The sequence below is a fragment of the Heterodontus francisci genome, unplaced genomic scaffold, assembly GCF_036365525.1.
Source record: "Heterodontus francisci isolate sHetFra1 unplaced genomic scaffold, sHetFra1.hap1 HAP1_SCAFFOLD_1344, whole genome shotgun sequence".
NCBI lineage: Eukaryota > Metazoa > Chordata > Chondrichthyes > Heterodontiformes > Heterodontidae > Heterodontus > Heterodontus francisci.
This window is the reverse complement of record NW_027142110.1, coordinates 56,800-75,532: the sequence shown is the minus strand read 5'-3', so window position 1 is coordinate 75,532 and position 18,733 is coordinate 56,800. Positions and strand designations below refer to the sequence as shown.

Here is an 18,733-nt window from a genome sequence, read left to right as displayed (position 1 = left end):
CGATACTTCATTTCTTTGCTACCAATGTTTATATTTAAATGCAATAAGTTTTGGTCCTGCACATTGTGCAGGTGACCTCACAATGGTCTGGCCATGACAGCATAAACCAGTAACCATGTCAACACAGTTTAAACCTAAGGATAGCTGTGATGTGGCTTCATATCATCAAGAGTCAACGTGTGGAAACATCGTAGACTTCAGTGCTGCTTTATTTAAGCGTCCATCACTTTTCTTTATCGCAATAGTTGTTGGTGTGATTTGTACTGGTACAAATCAGGTACAACTGGTCCAGTTTTGGTATTGAGAGGAAGCTGGGTGTTCTTGTTCACAAATCAGCAAGTTAACATGTAGGTACAGAAAGCAAATAGTGTGATAGCCTTTTAATCACCAACCCTTTGTAATAGAGTGAAGAAATCTAATGACAACCGTGGATAAAGTCTTAGTGAGACCACACCTGCAATACTGTTTCTAGTTTTGGTCATCTTATTGTCAGGGAGGACACACGTAGCTTGGAGGGAGTGCAACAATGGTTCACTCCGCTGATTGCTGGGATGAGGGGATTCTCTTATGAGAAGAGACAGAGTAAACTAGGCCGAGATTCCCAAGAATTTTTACATTTCTTCATGGGATGTCAGTATTGATGACAAGGCCAGCACTTGTTACCCATCCTTAATTGTCCTTGAGAAGGTGATGGTGAGCTTCCTTCTTGAACTCTGATGTTATTAGGAAGGAAGTTCCAGGATTTTGACCCAGTGACCCTGATGGAAATGTGATCTAGCTTCAAATCAGGATGGTGGAAAGGAGTTATACAATCTACAAAGGCCCAGTGTCTGCTGCGATAGCTACTGTTCACTGAAATAACAATAAAAGTCCTTGAATTAGTCTCAGCATCTCTGGGATAGGCTGAGGAAAGTTGGCCAGGAAACCAACCATGCTGCAGTCCAGAGACTCCTGCTTGAACTGCTGACTTCACTGTCCAAGATCACCTGGGCCTTCTGGTTGATATTGGAAACTAGTTCCTTGCACTAAAGAGAGGAAAAGCAATATTTCGTTATTTCTAGTGAATATATTCCCTCGTCGCACACCTCTGATTTATTTTCAGTCTTCTTTTCCTTTTCAGAACACAATATTGAATGATAAAATGATGTGCTTTAACATCAAGCGTTCCAGACGACAATCAAAGTCATTTGAGGTATTCTATTGAGCTGTTGTAATGTTTTCTGATAAAGCAGCTTAAAGTGCAGAGTCCATCAAAAACAGCATTTTGTGATCAAATCTGGTAAACTGCTGCCCAAATCGCAACAAGGTAATACACCTCCCTGCATGTACACCAGATTCCCTCTTGACTGCAGGCTTCGTTTTTTCTATAGTTGACCTTTAGTTGCTATTCAGCATCTTCTCTACAGAAGGGTGGTGTTTCCTGGAGGTTTATCAGTAAGCTGGTTTTAGTAGAAAGTGTCTCTCACCTGTTCCCTGGAAATGTCAGCAATTCAGTCTTTTAGCAGTTCAGTTAACCATTATTATATCTGTTCTGCGTCTTTAGGATCCTATTTCTGTTTTAAAATACCCTCCCTATTTATGGATTCTCCTCTTTTGGACCTCATACACCCCCTCTTCAGTGCCTTTATTGCCTCTTCATGACCAATATTCTGCACTCACTTGGTAAGAGCTGCATTCGAATGACCTGACTGATGTGACTCCTAATTTCCTTCCTTCTATCTCTCTCTGTTTCCAGTTCTTGCTGTCTCTTTCTGTCTCTCGCACTCGTGCCTGCATTTGCACTGGCTGGCTTTCTCATTCAGGCAAGCTCACCAATACTTTTTTACACTCATGCTCTTTCTTGACTTGTTCAAGCCTCGCAGCACCACAGGATGTGTTTTAACTTCATCCTGTGTAGGTGGATGCTGCAAAGTTACAATGAGTAACTGGGTGAGGCAGGCAAGTAAATATCTGCATAGATATAGGAGTGTTCAAATACTGAGTGTTTAACTGAAAAGCAAAGGGATTATTTAATAACTTTAGAGTTAAAACACTAACAGAAGTGTTCATATGTAATGGCCGTGATGAATTTGTGTATGTCATGTGCTGACAATCTAACTGGGTAATTTACAAACGTGCTAAATGATGAACTGTCAATGTTGACTTATTAACCAGTGGATGTGAGATGGTGACATCATTCTTCAGAGTAGATTTTGTCTGAGCGAGGGAGGAAAACCAATGGAAAGATTTCACAGTTTAACTATCATGGAATCATGCATTACTTCCCCTCCTCAAGACCCAGCTGTTGTATCCACAATGCCTCCATTTTTATTTTGGTGGGGGTGTGGTAAGTGTCTGGGAGTTTCACGGCACAATAGATGTAACTGGGAAGAGGGAACTTTCTGAGATATAATCATTGACGCACTTTCTCAAAAACAAATTTCTGCAGTCACCTGAATTATCGTTTCAGTCACCCAATCGCCCTGTGGACACCGTCTCCTCGCGAGTATCATCCTCGCTTAGTAGTGTGTCGTCAACATCATCACCATCCAGTCCCAAGGTTCCCAAGCGTTCCATCCTGGCAGCCGTCTGTAATTGGATCCAGAAGGGTTCTGGTCGATCAACTTCAGGCAATTGTGTTCCCGAGTGTTCTCCCTCAGTGACTGCCTGCTTTTCTAAAGGGGCATTTCCTGGGTGCAGGCACTATAACATCGGGAACATCCAAGAGGATGACCATCTGTACAACAGCACTTTGGTAAGTACATCGATTGTTTCTGTTAGTCATGTTCATGCTGCTTAATGACTGTTGCTTCTCTCAATATATTCATAGACATTAAAAAAAAAAGTTCCTCTTGTATTTAAGAAATAAATGACCTCAGACCATTTGTTACCATCTAGTCATATTGAAGATGGTGGTGTGTCTGCTATTAGTGCTAATTCACAATGTCTAATTTCCACATTGTTGATATCTTTTCTGTCTCTTGAGTATTTTGGCCATCATTTCAACTTTCCTTTGGAATGCTGTCGCACTGTTTGAGTTTTGCTGACATTCCTCATTAAATGTCCAGGCTACACCAAGGTGTGACACACTCATCCCCTTATTCAGGGAATGAGCTGAAATCTATTCATTTCTGATTTCTCCCCATCCTTGTACCTGATTGTAACAATGTACCAAGCAGGTACAGATTGAAGGCTGGGTTCTTCAATGAGTGTGGAGTTAACCACAGGCACCTCTGTCACCTCCTGTTAGTTAATTGAGTAATAATAGCAGAGGCCTGGAACAGTTTTTCTTCCTTGGCCTTGGCTCACGTGAAGTTTCAAAGGTGGGAAGAGAGCAAATGAAAAATAGGAGTGGAGAAAGGGACAGTCCAAAATCGAATTGTCACCATGTTACTGATTCAAAAATGACGACTCAAACCTAAACAGTATTGGTCACATGGGTAACAAGCTAGCCATATAACTTAATGACCCACTCATATATTTTATGTTGGGAAAGATTATTTCAAGCCTCTTTGATTGTGGTTTCTACATAGCTCAGTGTGATTTCTGGAAACTTTCTTCTGATATTTAAGCATTATAATTTAACACAACCTCTGGATGAGTTCTGGCAAAGAAAATATTTGTGAGCTAAATGTTTAGCTTTACCAGGGCAAGCGATCATTCAGACAGCAGACCTCTGTACGTCAGAGTTTAATAATTACCAAGTGAGTATTGGCTGAGAGTGGTGTCAATGAGTTGGAGTGGGCCATGTCTGGGCAGGTCTTAGAGCCAACATTTCATAGCAAACAGAATCTATTTAAACACAACATTTACCAACTACCACAAACTGAACTCATGACCAAAACTATAGCAAAGTCTCCTGATAGAAGTAGGATTATTTCTGCAACAACATGTAATGAGTGGAGGATAGGTATAAAATTATAGAATGATACAGCATAGAAAGAGGCCATTTGGCCTACTGTGTCTGTGCAGCCTCTTTGAATGTGCTGTCCGGTGCGTCCCCCTCCCTTGCCCTTTCCCCATTGCTCTGTAAATTTTCCTCCTTCAAGTAATTCACCAGTTCCTTTTTGAAGGTTGTTATTGAATCTGCATTCTCCGCCCATTCAGACAGTGCATTCCAAATCATAACTTGCTGCATTTAATAAAAACCTCTTCCTTTTACCACTGATTCTTCCACCATGACATTATTATTTTTTAATTATATATTTACTGGCCCTTCTGACACTGGAATCAGAGTAAATAAGGAGGAGTTATCAAATTCTTCATGATTTTGAACACCTCCATCAAATCTCCCCCTGACCTTCGATGCTGTAACAACCACCAGCCCATAACTGAAGTCCTTCATTTTTGGTGTCATTCTCGTAAATCTAGTGGTGCGATGAATAAAGATGGAAGCTACTTCTGTCAGAATTTTCATCTTATTACTGAGCGAATCAGCCTTTACAGCCTGTATCAAATCTTCACATCACCTTCTCTGCTGTAAGGAGAACAACCATAGCTTTGAGTTAGAATTTCAGGTGCGAAAGGAGGAATGAGAGAGAGAGAGAGAGAGAGACAGAGAGACAGAGAGAGAGCGTGCTTTCCAGAGGGAAAAGTTTGAGAAGGAATTACAAGCACAAAAAGACAGTGAAATCAGACAGATTGAATTGGTGAGGGAAAAATTGTCTTTACGTAGTGGAGAAGCCGCTGGTAATTCAAATGATCCTAGTCCAGAGACAAGCTCTGATTTCTTACACTATTCCCGGTTAGTATCCAAATTTGAAGATGATGATATTGAAGCCTTTTCTCATATACTTTGAGAATAAGTTGCTGAGACAGAACACTTGGGAACCTTACCTTTTGGAAAGGTCTTGCACTTTTTGCTCTCTCTCTCTCTCTCTCTCTATATAAAATATATTCATGAAAAGTAATTAAATTTCTATTTCTTCATGTTACTGATCAAGCTAGGACACCTGTTATTTTGCAGAGATCCTCACCCAAGCAGACCCTGGAACCAGAACCTTCTGCGAATTCTCAGTTCACACAGACCAATTCACAAGATCGAGGTGAGGGGTGAAAATTGTCTCAATTTGATAAATCGATCCCAAAAGATACAGAAACCTCTGCCAGCAGATTTATATTTTCTTCTCATTTCGCAAAAGGCTGGGAAAATACAGATTCCTATAATTGAACTTACCCAACTGCACTCAGCAGGATCTAACTTGGGAGTCATTTAGCTTCACATAACTCAGTAAACAGCTATTTGTCTGCACCTAATGAAAGCATAAAGCCTCCTCCAGTTTAGTGACTCATGTCAGCTAATCCCTCGCAAAGCTATATTGTGTCATGGGGACAAATCTGGAGTTGATTGTGGATTTAACTAAAAATAATTCAGAATTTATCAGCATTATTCTGGTTTCTTCACTGTAATTCAAATTGAATATTCAACAATACATGAAACATGTTATTTTACTGAAATCAAGAAGCATCTTTATTCAGTTGGCCGCAGAGCACCTTGACGATGAAGCAGAAAAATCCAATGGGGTCCTCAGCACCGAATGTGCTAATCAGTAACACCCTCCCCACCACCTTTTCTGGTGAAAAGTGGAGACCAGAAAAAAGTTGAAGACAGTATCAGGCTTCATGGCTGTGATTCTCTCATGATTAAAAATCCTGTCAACTCTCACTGTCCAGATAGCACCAAGCAGAAGGCCTCATTCGGGTGAGGGATTCCCAGTGCCTGTGGAATGCTATTGCAGTCAGAGTTTTAAAACATTCTCTGGATACAAGCGTCACTGGTAAAGCTGTCATTTATTGTTCATCCCTCATTGCCCTGAGAAGATGGTGGGACAGGCCCTATCATTGAGCCGCTGCTGGGTTTTTTGATGATGGTGTTTCCCCATTTTTATTAGGTAGGGAATTCCAAGATTCAGACCCAACAATGAAGGAAGAATGAGGTTTGTCAATGTTTTTCAGTATTAACTCAATAGCTGTTTAACTGTTGGACCAGAGTAAAAACCCAATTGGTTCATTAATGTTCTTTAAGAAAGGAAACCGGATATCCTTACCTGGCCTGGCCCGTGCATGGTCGACCCTTAACTGCCCTCTGAAGAGGCTTAGCAAGCCACTCAATTCTATCAAACTGTGACAAAAAAGGCAGCCGGTATTGATCTTCTTGGGGGGCAACTAAGGACAGGGAATAAATTCTGGTTGTGTCAGTAATATTCATATCCTGAGAGTGGATTAAAAAATGTTTTTCTTTTCAGTTATTTGGCCTATGCAATAATGGTGTAAACCTACAAACTTTTCTCTTGTGGGTTTGTGATACATTCTGAATCCTTGTCACAAATTCTAATCCTATTACTCTCAGCCATTCATAATTCTCCATCTAGATTATAGTTTTATGCTTAATCCAATCAACACTATAAAAATGAATGTGTAAATACCAATGTACATTTCTCCTGCTACTCAGAGTTGGTGATATCAGAGCAGGCCATTGTGTTCCATGCTTGGTACCCTACGAACCCTGCCCTTCTCCTAAGAATTCCTGACACAGACAAAATGGCTTGGCTGCAAACGCAATCGTGCTCAACACTACCCAGAGCACCAAAGAGGGACCTTGACGCGCACACGAAGCAGGATTACACTGTGAGGAGACGAACTTTTTATGCAGGTATGACTCAGTAGTGGAATAGCCCTTGAGAACTTCAGCAGACCTTTCCTGCCTTCTCTTATTTTTCCAGTTCCTCAATCCCTTCTGCAGGCACAGAATCAGACTTATCTTCAACAAAGGACAAGAACAAAGAACAAAGAAAATTACAGCACAGGAACAGGCCCTTCGGCCCTCCAAGCCTGCGCCGATCCAGATCCTCTATCTAAACCTGTTGCCTATTTTCTAAGGGTCTGTATCTCTTTGCTTCCTGCCCATTCATGTATCTGTCTAGGTACATCTTAAAAGACGCTATCGTGCCCACGTCTACCACCTCCGCTGGCAATGCATTCCAGGCACCCACCACCCTCTGCGTAAAGAACTTTCCATGCATATCCCCCCTAAACTTTTCCCCTCTCACTTTGAACTCGTGACCCCTAGTAATTGAATCCCCCACTCTGGGAAAAAGCTTCTTGCTATCCACCCTGTCTATACCTCTCATGATTTTGTACACCTCAATCAGGTCCCCCCTCAACCTCCGTCTTTCTAATGAAAATAATCCTAATCTGCTCAACCTCTCTTCATAGCTAGCGCCCTCCATACCAGGCAACATCCTGGTGAACCTCCTCTGCACCCTCTCCAAAGCATCCACATCCTTTTGGTAATGTGGCGACCAGAACTGCACGCAGTATTCCAAATGTGGCCGAACCAAAGTCCTATACAACTGTAACATGACCTGCCAACTCTTGCACTCAATACCCCGTCCGATGAAGGAAAGCATGCCGTATGTCTTCTTGACCACTCTATTGACCTGCGTTGCCACCTTCAGGGAACAATGGACCTGAACACCCAAATCTCTCTGTACATCAATTTTCCCCAGGACTTTTCCATTTACTGTATAGTTCACTCTTGAATTGGATCTTCCAAAATGCATCACCTCGCATTTGCCCGGATTGAACTCCATCTGCCATTTCTCTGCCCAACACTCCAGTCTATCTATATTCTGCTGTATTCTCTGACAGTCCCCTTCACTATCTGCTACTCCACCAATCTTAGTGTCGTCTGCAAACTTGCTAATCAGATCACCTATACTTTCCTCCAAATCATTCATGTATATCACAAACAACAGTAGTCCCAGCACGGATCCCTGTGGAACACCACTGGTCACACGTCTCCATTTTGAGAAACTCCCTTCCGCTGCTACTCTCTGTCTCCTGTTGCCCAGCCAGTTCTTTATCCATCTAGCTAGTACACCCTGGACCCCATGCGACTTCACTTTCTCCATCAACCTACCATGGGAAACCTTATCAAATGCCTTACTGAAGTCCATGTATATGACATCGACAGCCCTTCCCTCATCAATCAACTTTGTCACTTCCTCAAAGAATTCTATTAAGTTGGTAAGACATGACCTTCCCTGCACAAAACCATGTTGCCTATCACTGATAAGCCCATTTTCTTCCAAATGGGACTAGATCCTATCCCTCAATATCTTCTCCAGCAGCTTCCCTACCACTGACGTCAGGCTCACCGGTCTATAATTACCTGGATTATCCCTGCTACCCTTCTTAAACAAGGGGACAACATTAGCAATTCTCCAGTCCTCCGGGACCTCACCCGTGTTTAAGGATGCTGCAAAGATATCTGTTAAGGCCCCAGCTATTTCCTCTCTCGCTTCCCTCAGTAACCTGGGATAGATCCCATCCGGACCTGGGGACTTGTCCACCTTAATGCCTTTTAGAATAACCAACACTTCCTCCCTCCTTATGCCGACTTGACCTAGAGTAATCAAACATCTATCCCTAACCTCAACATCCGTCATGTCCCTCTCCTCAGTGAATACCGATGCAAAGTACTCGTTTAGAATCTCACCCATTTTCTCTGACTCCAAGCATAACATTCCTCCTTTGTCCTTTAGTGGGCCAATCCTTTCTCTAGTTACCCTCTTGCTCCTTATATATGAATAAAAGGCTTTGGGATTTTCCTTAACCCTGTTTGCTAAAGATATTTCATGAACCCTTTTAGCCCTCTTAATTCCTCGTTTCAGATTGGTCCTACATTCCCGATATTCTTCCAAAGCTTTGTCTTTCTTCAGCCGCCTAGACCTTATGTATGCTTCCTTTTTCCTCTTAGCTAGTTTCACAATTTCACCTGTCATCCATGGTTCCCTAATCTTGCCATTTCTATCCCTCATTTTCACAGGAACATGTCTCTCCTGCACGCTAATCAACCTCTCTTTAAAAGCCTCCCACATATCAAATGTGGATTTATCTTCAAACAGCTGCTCCCAATCTACATTCCCCAGCTCCTGCCGAATTTTGGTATAGTTGGCCTTCCCACAATTTAGCACTCTTCCTTTAGGACCACTCTCGTCTTTGTCCATGAGTATTCTAAAACTTACAGAATTGTGATCACTATTCCCAAAGTCGTCCCCTACTGAAACTTCAACCACCTGGCCGGGCTCATTCCCCAACACCAGGTCCAGTATGGCCCCTTCCCGAGTTGGACTATTTACATACTGCTCTAGAAAACCCTCCTGGATGCTCCTTACAAATTCTGCTCCATCTGGACCTCTAACACTAAGTGAATTCCAGTCAATGTTGGGAAAATTAAAATCTCCTATCACCACCACCCTGTTGCTCCTACATCTTTCCATAATCTGTTTACACATTTGTACCTCTATCTCACACTCGCTGTTGGGAGGCCTGGAGTACAGCCCCAACATTGTTACCGCACCCTTCCTATTTCTGAGTTCTGCCCATATTGCCTCACTGCTCGAGTCCTCCATAGTGCCCTCCTTCAGCACAGCTGTGATATCCTCTTTGACCAGTAATGCAACTCTGCCACCCCTTTTACCTCCCTCTCTATCCCGCCTGAAGCATCGAGATCCTGGGATATTTAGTTGCCAATCGTGCCCTTCCTTCAACCAAGTCTCAGTAATAGCAATAACATCATACTCCCAGGTACTAATCCAAGCCCTAAGTTCATCTGCCTTACCTACTACACTTCCCGCATTAAAACAAATGCACCTCAGACCACCAGTCCCTTTGCGTTCATCATCTGCTCCCTGCCTGCTCTTCCCCTTAGTCACGCTGACTTTATTATCTAGTTCCTTACAGGCTTTAGTTACTACCTCCTTACTGTCCACTGACCTCCTCATTTGGTTTCCATCCCCCTGCCACATTAGTTTAAACCCTCCCCAACAGCGTTAGCAAAAGCACCCCCAAGGACATTGGTTCCAGTCCGGCCCAGGTGTAGACCGTCCAATTTGTTATAGTCCCACCTCCCCCAGAACCGGTCCCAATGTCCCAAAAATCTGAACCCCTCCCTCCTGCACCATCTCTCAAGCCACGATTTCATCCTGACTATTCTTTCATTCCTTCTCTGACTATCACGTGGCACTGGTAGCAATCCTGAGATTACTACCTCAGAGGTCCTACTTTTTAACTTGGCTCCTAACTCCCTAAATTCTGCTTGTAGGACCTCATCCCGTTTTTTACCTATATCATTGGTGCCTATGTGCACAATGACAACTGGCTGTTCACCCTCCCCCTTCAGAATGTTCTGCAGCCGATCTGAGACATCCCTGACCCGTGCACCTGGGAGGCAACATACCATTCGGGAGCCTCGTTTTCGACCACAGAACCGCCTATCTACAACTGCAAGAAATTAGGAAAAAGTTTGATTGCCATTTATGTTGCACTTATTTTGAATTCATGTTCAGCTTTATATTTTACTGTTATTTTGTATACATTGTTATGACGAAGTGAGAAAGGTGTCTCTGGGCCCTTTACAACCTTCACCTGGACGACTGCAGCAGGATTTCATTTGAAACACACTGTGTTTTGAGCTCCCTCTTGGTGAATCCTTGTTTACCGCTTTCCAATTATAGAAATGAGCACAAACAGGCTTTCTTAGGTTTAAAGAAGAGAAGTGAAATTTATTAAAACTTAAATTTGAACTCTAATCCGGTTAACGCCTACGGATACACACGGCGCCCCACGCCAGCCTGTATACACGATATGCACATGCAAATAGAGACAGAAAAGAGCAGAAGAAAGATCAAGTGAAGAGGTTTGAGGCAATCTCTGAACAGTTTCTTGTTACTGTGCTTCGAGCTCACTGTCGAGTCCTTTTATCGGTAGTTCTTGCTGGAGGTAATTTTTGCATTTCACTGGGGCCCAGTATTCTTCTTAAACCTTGTCTCTCTCTCTCTCTCTCTTAGGGTTCCTGTGTCTTCAATGGATTCCAAAGCTGGGGAGAATGAGATGAGAGGAGACAAGATAGAGATGTTCCCAATCCAGAAGCCAGCAGCTTTCTGTCTTCAAGTTCTCGGTGACGAGTTCAATACCTGCAATAGTTAGTTCATCACATGACTAAACTGGTCTGATCACGTCTTCTGTGTACTGATCAGCAGTCTTGCTTTTTCCACCAAAACCCGAATGTTCCCTTTTTTTCTGACTGATCTTGTCAGATGATGGAAAACGCTTTGATTGGTCCCTGGAGAGAAAGCTTTGTTTGAATCTGTGGTATCTTCCCGCCTCTCATCCAGCTGGTTTCAGTGGGGGAGGGGCGGACGGACATTGGAAACTGTTGGTGTTGCGTCATCTAGTTGAGTTCTATACAAGGTGTGAACTGTTTCCGATGGGTTCTGTTGTCCGATTGACTTGATTATATATAAAACCGGTGGATTTCATTGTCTCCTTCACCAGCTTGGAGCCAGTGATGATGTAGGTGACTGGCTGAGAGCAGAAGGCAATGTCTCTGTGGGGTGGAGTGGGTTTTGGTTTAGCATTTGAAAAGCTTGTCCTTTCTGTTCTGAGACCAACAGCCTGTCCTCTGCTAACTGTTTTTTTCATCACTGTCCTTTTCACAGCCATTTCCCCCCAAACTGGGGTGTTACCCCTGGAGAATAAAGTCTTGGATTAAAAATGATAATCCTTTAGTTGCCCCTACGAGGATCTTCTGTCCACCGAGACTGAGACCCCCTTGCACAAATATCTTCCTTCATCCTCTTCTTGTTGTGTGTGAACAACCCTCATGTCCAGATCAAACCGTATCCTCTCCCGTTAAACTAAACTCTGGGGAAAACCCTCCCTCCCGCTTTGAACAAACTTACTATTGCTAAAACACATAGAAACAAGACAGTACATTCCTCTTGTCAAAACATATAGTCTTGGCAAAAACTCTCCTCTCTTATACCACACAGAAACTTCACTTTACAGTATACAGAAAAGAGAAAAACCTTTCCACATACAAGTTCTGGTTTTATACAATCTGCAAAAACAACTCATCCCTCCCGACCCAAATCTTTAAATCACAATTTTCTCTCGATGAGAGCAATTCATTGGTGTCGGAGGGGCTTTCTTGTGTTTCTGCAGTTAATAAAAACTAAGTAAAACACGACTCTAGATTGTGCCACTACCAGGAGGTGAGACATCAATCAGATCCATGGTGGGATCTCTCCATTTAAACTGAAATCCCACCATGGAGGGGACGTTATGTCCTTTATTTCTTCCCCCTTCTCCCTGTTGCATTGTTCTAATGTGTAAAAATGTTTTTTGGGACACCTCCACTTGTTTTGGGAGTTTTTTGAGATGTACGGGCAGGGGTGGTATCTCATACCCGAACGTGGTGATGTAACTCTGTAGATTGTCTACAGGGTTGTTAATGTCGAGGTGAAGTGTGATCTCGATTGTGGGAAGAATTCTCACATTTACCATCTGAACCTCTGTGTGGGGTTTAAAGCAGAAGGGCTGCTTGTTCACAGGACACCAGGTGACGTTGTGAACTCTGTAGTGGTCGAGGCTCGTCGTCACACATTATGTTCCACTGCCAGAATATGCTAGCTGAGGTGACACGTGGGCCAGGACCATCACCTCCATGGTGCAATTGACTGGCTCTACACCTTTGTATTTAAACCCACACACAGGCCTATACCTGGCAGCCTTTGAGCTCACTGTCAGTCATGGTGTGCTCCCACCGAACCACATACAGTGGGACCTCACAATAGTGCACGTATACCCCAACTCAGATGACGCCGATACTCTCCACGCGGTCCACCGGCGCAGGTGTTTGGGTCCAGCTCAGCACCGGCATCCAAAACACTATCCCCACAATGGTGTGGTTTGACTGACCACAGTCCACAGGAACCGGGTAGGCTTCTGAAGCCAGCCTGAGCTGACACGGGCCCAAACGGTTGCTGTACGGACTGAGGTGCCTGTTACTAACCCAAGAAGGAATGTGACCTTCCCTCAGGTCCTCTAATTACTGCATCCTTCATTTCGCAACCAGGCCCCAGAAAGTACACACGCGTCACTCCTTGCAGTCTGAGCCCAGGCATTCCTATCCTCCTTGATTAACTGGTTAATGGAGTGTGCCTGAGACTCCAACTGTGCTCTGACCTCCCTTAAATGGATAGTCATAGCCTGGTCTTCATACAACTCCCCTGCCTTCGACCGTGTTCCCTTCCCCCAGGACCTTTCCTAACTGGTTCTCAGGGTATTGACCTGAATCTGCAGTTCAGCATCATCTAAACTGTTGATGGCTGACGTTCCTGTGCCGAAAGTGGTCGCAGTATCATTTATCAATCCCCGTTTGTACCTTATAGAGCCAACGCTGCTCTCCTTACCCTGTGTATACAATACATCGAACTGTCCATCCCAGTCACTTAACTGGTCAAATTTCCCACAGCAGGGTTTCATACAAACGCTCCGTTTCCACCAGACACCATTCTGGTAGATACACACAGGTCAGGTTTAAAACAACTGAAATGACCTGATGGTGCACCTTGTAGTCCAGTATCTTTCCTGTGGGGACTAAAACCAAGCCATTCCCTGAGCCCGGTGTGGTGGCAGGAAAACCGATCTCAGCTCCCCTGACCAGTGGGGCTGTGGGCAGAGGCTTTCTTTCCTGGGCAACAAGTTCTGTGGCATTTACTGTGTTGGGAGGTCTCAGTGTTACACAGGAGACCATAACTCCTGTGTCAACTCAACCCCTGCCCCGAAATCCTCCCATTGCCTTATAAATGCAATGGACATTCCTTTGGGGCAGGCCCTCAGTGACCCCCCCCCCCCCCACCACAACACACACACACACGTTCCTCCTTCCACCACTTGTTCCAGCACACCTCTACACCCCTTTCGACCCCGTGAGCGTCCGTTATGTGTCGTTTCCCAGTCCGTGGTCTGGTTCCCTTTTACTGGGTCTAACTTTCTCAACCACCACCAAATTCCCGGGGAATGTTCCCCTCACGTCTGAGATAGACGCTCTTCCCTTCAGTCACCCTAACACTCGTGCCAGTAACCTTTACTTTTACACACGGCATGGAAGCCTCCCCGAAAGTGTAGCCAGCGTGGTTCATGTGCCTGGCCGAATTCGACCCCACCCAGCCTGGCCACCTTCCCTTGTGGAAATAGACCCTCTGTCCGTCCATCACCCCTGTATCACCTTTAGTCACAGTGGGTCCGTGTCCTCCAGAACCCCCGTACACAATGGATGCTTCAGTGTCTCCCCTTCTCACCCTGCCGGTCCATACGGCCATCAATAATATGAATCCCCATCGGGAGGTCTGCATCCTTCATTCTTCTGATGTCTCCCTGCTTGAAAACAAACTGACAGAATTGCATAATCCTCTGTGAGAGGTTTGATCCTCCACAGGTCCAACTGCTTATCTACAAAACATGGGAAAACTATCTACAAAACTCCACTGCCTTACTTGAGGCACCCACGGCCAGATGGTGTCCAGTCGGGGCCTCTTGTATTTCTGCACTGGCTCCTAGGGAGACGGCCATGGAACTCTTGGCCTTGAGGTCCTGTTGCTCCTCCTTACAGCCCCGGATACTGGGTCCTCGTCGTTGTCCCAGATGAACAGTGACAGGCCCATATCCACCAGACTGATGACTGGTCCTGGGCTCCTTTTGACCTTTACCTTCCCTTCCTCAGGAGTAAACAGTTTACACTGGTTGATGTGAAACCATTTTGTCCTCCTGGGAGGCTTCGCTGCAGAGATGATGGGGCTTGCCTCATCATCAATGTTGTACGTCCCCATGTACAGTGGTTCGAACACCCCTACCCGGGTGTGTAATTCCTCACCATCATCATGTCTCCTATCTTCCATTCCTGACAGCTCAGTGGTTCTAGCAGCAACTGGCTCTGGTGGTGCTGCTTCCCCAGATTGCTGACAGCCTGTCAGTGAATGCTCTGGAGGGTCTCGTACAGAATGATCCTGGGTGACCTCCCTCACCTGTAGCTCTGATAGCCCTGGAGCTGTCACATGTATGGGAACTTTCATTACTCTTCCCATCATGAGCACATGCGGGCAGTACCCTGTGCTTTTAGAATGACTGGATCGAACTCCCATTCGAATCAATGGAAGGACTTCATCCCAGCGCTGAGGGAACAACCCGATCTCCTTCCTCATCCTTTCTTTTAAAGTTTGGTCCATGCGCTCCACAATCCCTGAAGACTGGGGATTGTGAGACACATGCCACCTTCCGTGTATTCCCAAGAGTCTGAGGTTATTCCTCCTGACCTGGCCTGTGAACTGACTCCCCTGGTAGGATTCTACTACATGTGGCAATCCCCACCAGGAGAACATTTCTCTCACCAGCAACCTCACGGTTACTAGTGTGGTGTCTGATCGACAAGGAAAAGCTTCAACCAACTTGGCGAATACATCGACCAGGACCAAGCAGTACTTGTTCCCAGCCTTTGTCCTCGGTAGCAGTCCGATAAAGTCGATCTGCAAAGACCACCAGGGCCCCTCTACCCTTCTCATGTGTCCTCAGGGTGCCTTTCTTTTCTGGGGATCAGGGCTGTTCGCCGCACACACCAAACAGTTCACACAGAATTCCCAAACTTCTTCCCTGAGCTGGGGCCAACACCCTACCTCCTCTACCCTCTTCCAGGTGGTTTCTGGCCCTGGCTGTCCTGTTCCCAGATCCGTGTGGGCCAACTGAAGAAATTGTTCCCGGTGCTGTTCGGGAACTACCCATCGATCCCCCTTAAAGAGCAATAACCTCTTTAACAACCACGTCCGCTGCCCTGACCGGACCTTCAACCTTTTCTTGCCTAACCAGCTTTTCTCAGACCGCTCTGATAGCCGAGTCCTCTGCCCGGACCTTGGTTAGGTCGGGAGCTAACACTATCCCCTGGGTCCCTCCTTTGTCCCAAAGTGCTGTGACCGGCCCTGCCTGATAGAGATCCCAGAATTCTCCCTCTCTTCTTCCCTGTTTTACAAGCTCGTTGGCCATAATGTTTCCCTGCCACCTCGGCTCTGACCTGAAGTGGGCTTTCACTTTGTGGATGTAAAAGTCCTCTCCACTGCCTGCAGCCGCAGGGATCATTTTCAACAAAGGGGCCGTTGTAAGGGGTTTCCCGTCCGCTGCTTTAACGTCACGGTGGCTCCAAATCGCCAGATATTCGGTACACGGGTTGCAGGTGAACATCAAGTCTGAACAAATGGTGTAAGGACTGGGGAATTCCTCGGGATGTGTAACCACATACTCCACCGCCGAGAATTCTGTGTATCGGACACTCATGGTGTTGGGGAGTTTCATTATCTTGGCCACCTTGGCCTCAGGGTCACAAATCCCACATCCCGTGAGTCACTTCCCGTTTACGATAGAACTTGATCCAGCAACATAGATGTCCCTGCCGGAAGGTTGGACTGCGGCCTTGACCCCTACATCGTGATCCCAAACCCCTTCAATAGTGCACCTGAGAGCTTCCCCTGCATATGTGAGGTTCATGGTGAGTTTGGGCTCTGTGACCCCCAGCACTTTCAGATTTAGCTGAGACAGTAGTAAAGTCCAGCACTCAATGTGAACACTGGTCACTGTGCCGTCCTTTATCCTACCGTCCAGCAGTATTTGAGTGGGGATATGGTGGGTTAACAATGTGATGAGCAAACACCCAGTGAAAAGCTGAGATTGTTTCATGGCCCAATGGGCGGTATAGAAGATGCCTTTCACAATTGGAGTTATCCTTGCTCCACGTCTGTGAGGACCCTTGAGGAGTACACTCCTGGAGTAACACTGCACCGAAGGTTATACCCACTGGAGGTTACTTCCAAGAAGAAACCCTCACCCCCATTAATCACCACTCGTGCTGGTGCCATTTGGAGGTCCTCCTTGAGGCACACTAACACTACCTGGCATTCCCATCCCACTCCCATCCGACTCCCTTCAGGAAAAGCCAGAGCAGAGGAACTGCTGTGGTGGTGTAGCCCTCAATGAAGTTGTGGCAGTACCCTGTGAGCCCCAGGAAAGACCTTACCCCGGTCACGTCTTTCGGCCCTGACAACTCCTGTATTGCCTCCCTCCTTGCCTCATCTATGCAGCGCTTTCCTGCCCCGCATGGTCAAACCCAGAAATTTAACTTCAGGCTGAGCAATCTGGGCTTTCTTGGGATTCACCTTGAATCCCATCTCCTTCAGTAGCCCTGGCAACTCTGCTGATAATGGGCCATGTTTCCCCTCCCCCCTCTCAGAAGAGCAACAAATGGTCCGTGTATTGGACTAGTTGGTGTGGTCGGCTGAACACTTTGAGTTCATCAGCCATGCTCTGGTGGATGATAGATACAGTTGTGGAAGCCCTGGGGAAGACAAGGCCAAGTATACTGTTGGCCTTTAAAAGTGAAAGTGAACTTCTACCAGTCCTCCCATTTGAAAGAGATTGAACAGAAGCTGTTTGAAATATCCAGCACTGAAAACGTGATTGCGGTGGCTGGAATGCTCCCTATGAGGTTCAGCTACTGCTCTCACTGCAGGCGTGAATGCTGGAATGTTTTTATTAAGGACTCGATAGTTCACGGTAGCTCTCCACAAATTGTCCGGTTTGGTGACCGGCCAAAGTGATCGAAGGTCTGGGCTTAGCCTTATGAATCACACTGAAAGATGATAAATAATGCAATCGACACAGATTTCAGATTTCGAATAATAAAAGTATGTTTAATATGTACAGCAAATCTCAATATGGTAAAACCCATGCTAACGTTCTTCTCCGACTAAAAAATAGATTACTTCCCCTTGGACTTCTTAAACTAAACCCCTCTGTGTTCCCTAACCCACAATCGGTTAACTCCCAACACTACACTAACCCCCTTTCCTAAGGTTTGGTCAGGACATGCAGAGGTAACTCTCCACATGGCTGTGAGTCGAGTATTCTGCAGGCTGTGGATGAAATGCTCACACTGTTGACTTTGGATGCTGGGTCATGTCTTCTACGATCGAAGTCCTTGGGGCCGTACCCATTCCTTCGGGCATGCGACTTCCTTTGGTCCTGTTTGTAGAGGGAGCAGCGTGCTCTGATCTTCTGTCCTGTCGAGCTGTGTGGCTGCTGTCCATTCCACATCAACTGTTCAATCCTCTCCTTCCTCAGGCTGCTTCACTTCTACTGATCAGCGGTCTTGAGTTCTATACAAGGTGTGAACTGTTTCCGATGTGTTCTGTTGTCCGATTGACTTGATTATATATAAAACCGGTGGATTTCATTGTCTCCATCACCAGCTTGGAGCCAGTGATGATGTGGGTGACTGGCTGAGAGCAGAAGGCAATGTCTCTGTTGGGGTGGAGTGGGTTTTGGTTTAGCATTTGAAAAGCTTGTCCTTTCTGTTCTGAGACCAACAGCCTGTCCTCTGGTAACTGTGTTTTCAACACTGTCCTTTTCACAGCCATTTCCCCCCAAACTGGGATGTTACCCCTAGAGAATAAAGTCTTGGATTAAAAATGATAATCCTTCAGCTCACATGCATATACGATAGGCATATGCAAATAGAGACAGAAAGAGCAGAAGAAAAATCAAGTGGAGAACTTTGAGGCAATCTCTGAACAGTTTCTTGTTACTGTGCTTCCAGCTCACTGTCGAGTCCTTTTGTTGGTAGTTCTTCCTTGTAGGTAATTCTTGCTTTTCATTGGGGCCCAGTATTCTTCTTAAACCTTGCCCCCTGTCGGAGACTTTTCTCTCTCTTGGGGTTCTTGTGTCTTCAATGGATTCCAAAGCTGGGGAGAATGAGATGAGAGTAGACAGGAGAGAGATGTTCTCAATCCAGGAGCCAGCAGCTTTCTGTCTTCAAATTCACTGTGGCGAGTTCAAAAGCTGCAACAACCAGTTAGTCATGTGACTA

General features: G+C 45.4%; 1 protein-coding gene across 1 annotated transcript; it reads left to right on the top strand.

Annotated features, from left to right (window-relative positions):
* The first annotated feature begins 1,129 nt into the window (after positions 1–1,129).
* Positions 1,130–10,897, top strand: LOC137366615 (uncharacterized). The gene is made up of 5 exons (XM_068028329.1): positions 1,130–1,192; positions 2,450–2,734; positions 4,946–5,024; positions 6,431–6,631; positions 10,833–10,897. The coding sequence occupies exons 1-5, from the start codon at positions 1,142–1,144 to the stop codon at positions 10,877–10,879; spliced, it is 663 nt and encodes a 220-aa protein (XP_067884430.1). The 5' UTR covers positions 1,130–1,141; the 3' UTR covers positions 10,880–10,897.
* Positions 10,898–18,733: the final 7,836 nt, after the last annotated feature.

What these genes read in the sequence shown, in the direction of transcription:
- LOC137366615 (XM_068028329.1), top strand. Translation starts at nt 1,142, where the DNA reads ATGATGTGCTTTAACATCAAGCGTTCCAGACGACAATCAAAGTCATTT. An exon ending in GACAATCAAAGTCATTTGAG is followed by an intron (nt 1,193 to 2,449) that starts GTATTCTATTGA and finishes TTATCGTTTCAG; the next exon opens with TCACCCAATCGCCCTGTGGA. An exon ending in GAGACGAACTTTTTATGCAG is followed by an intron (nt 6,632 to 10,832) that starts GTATGACTCAGT and finishes TCTCTCTCTTAG; the next exon opens with GGTTCCTGTGTCTTCAATGG.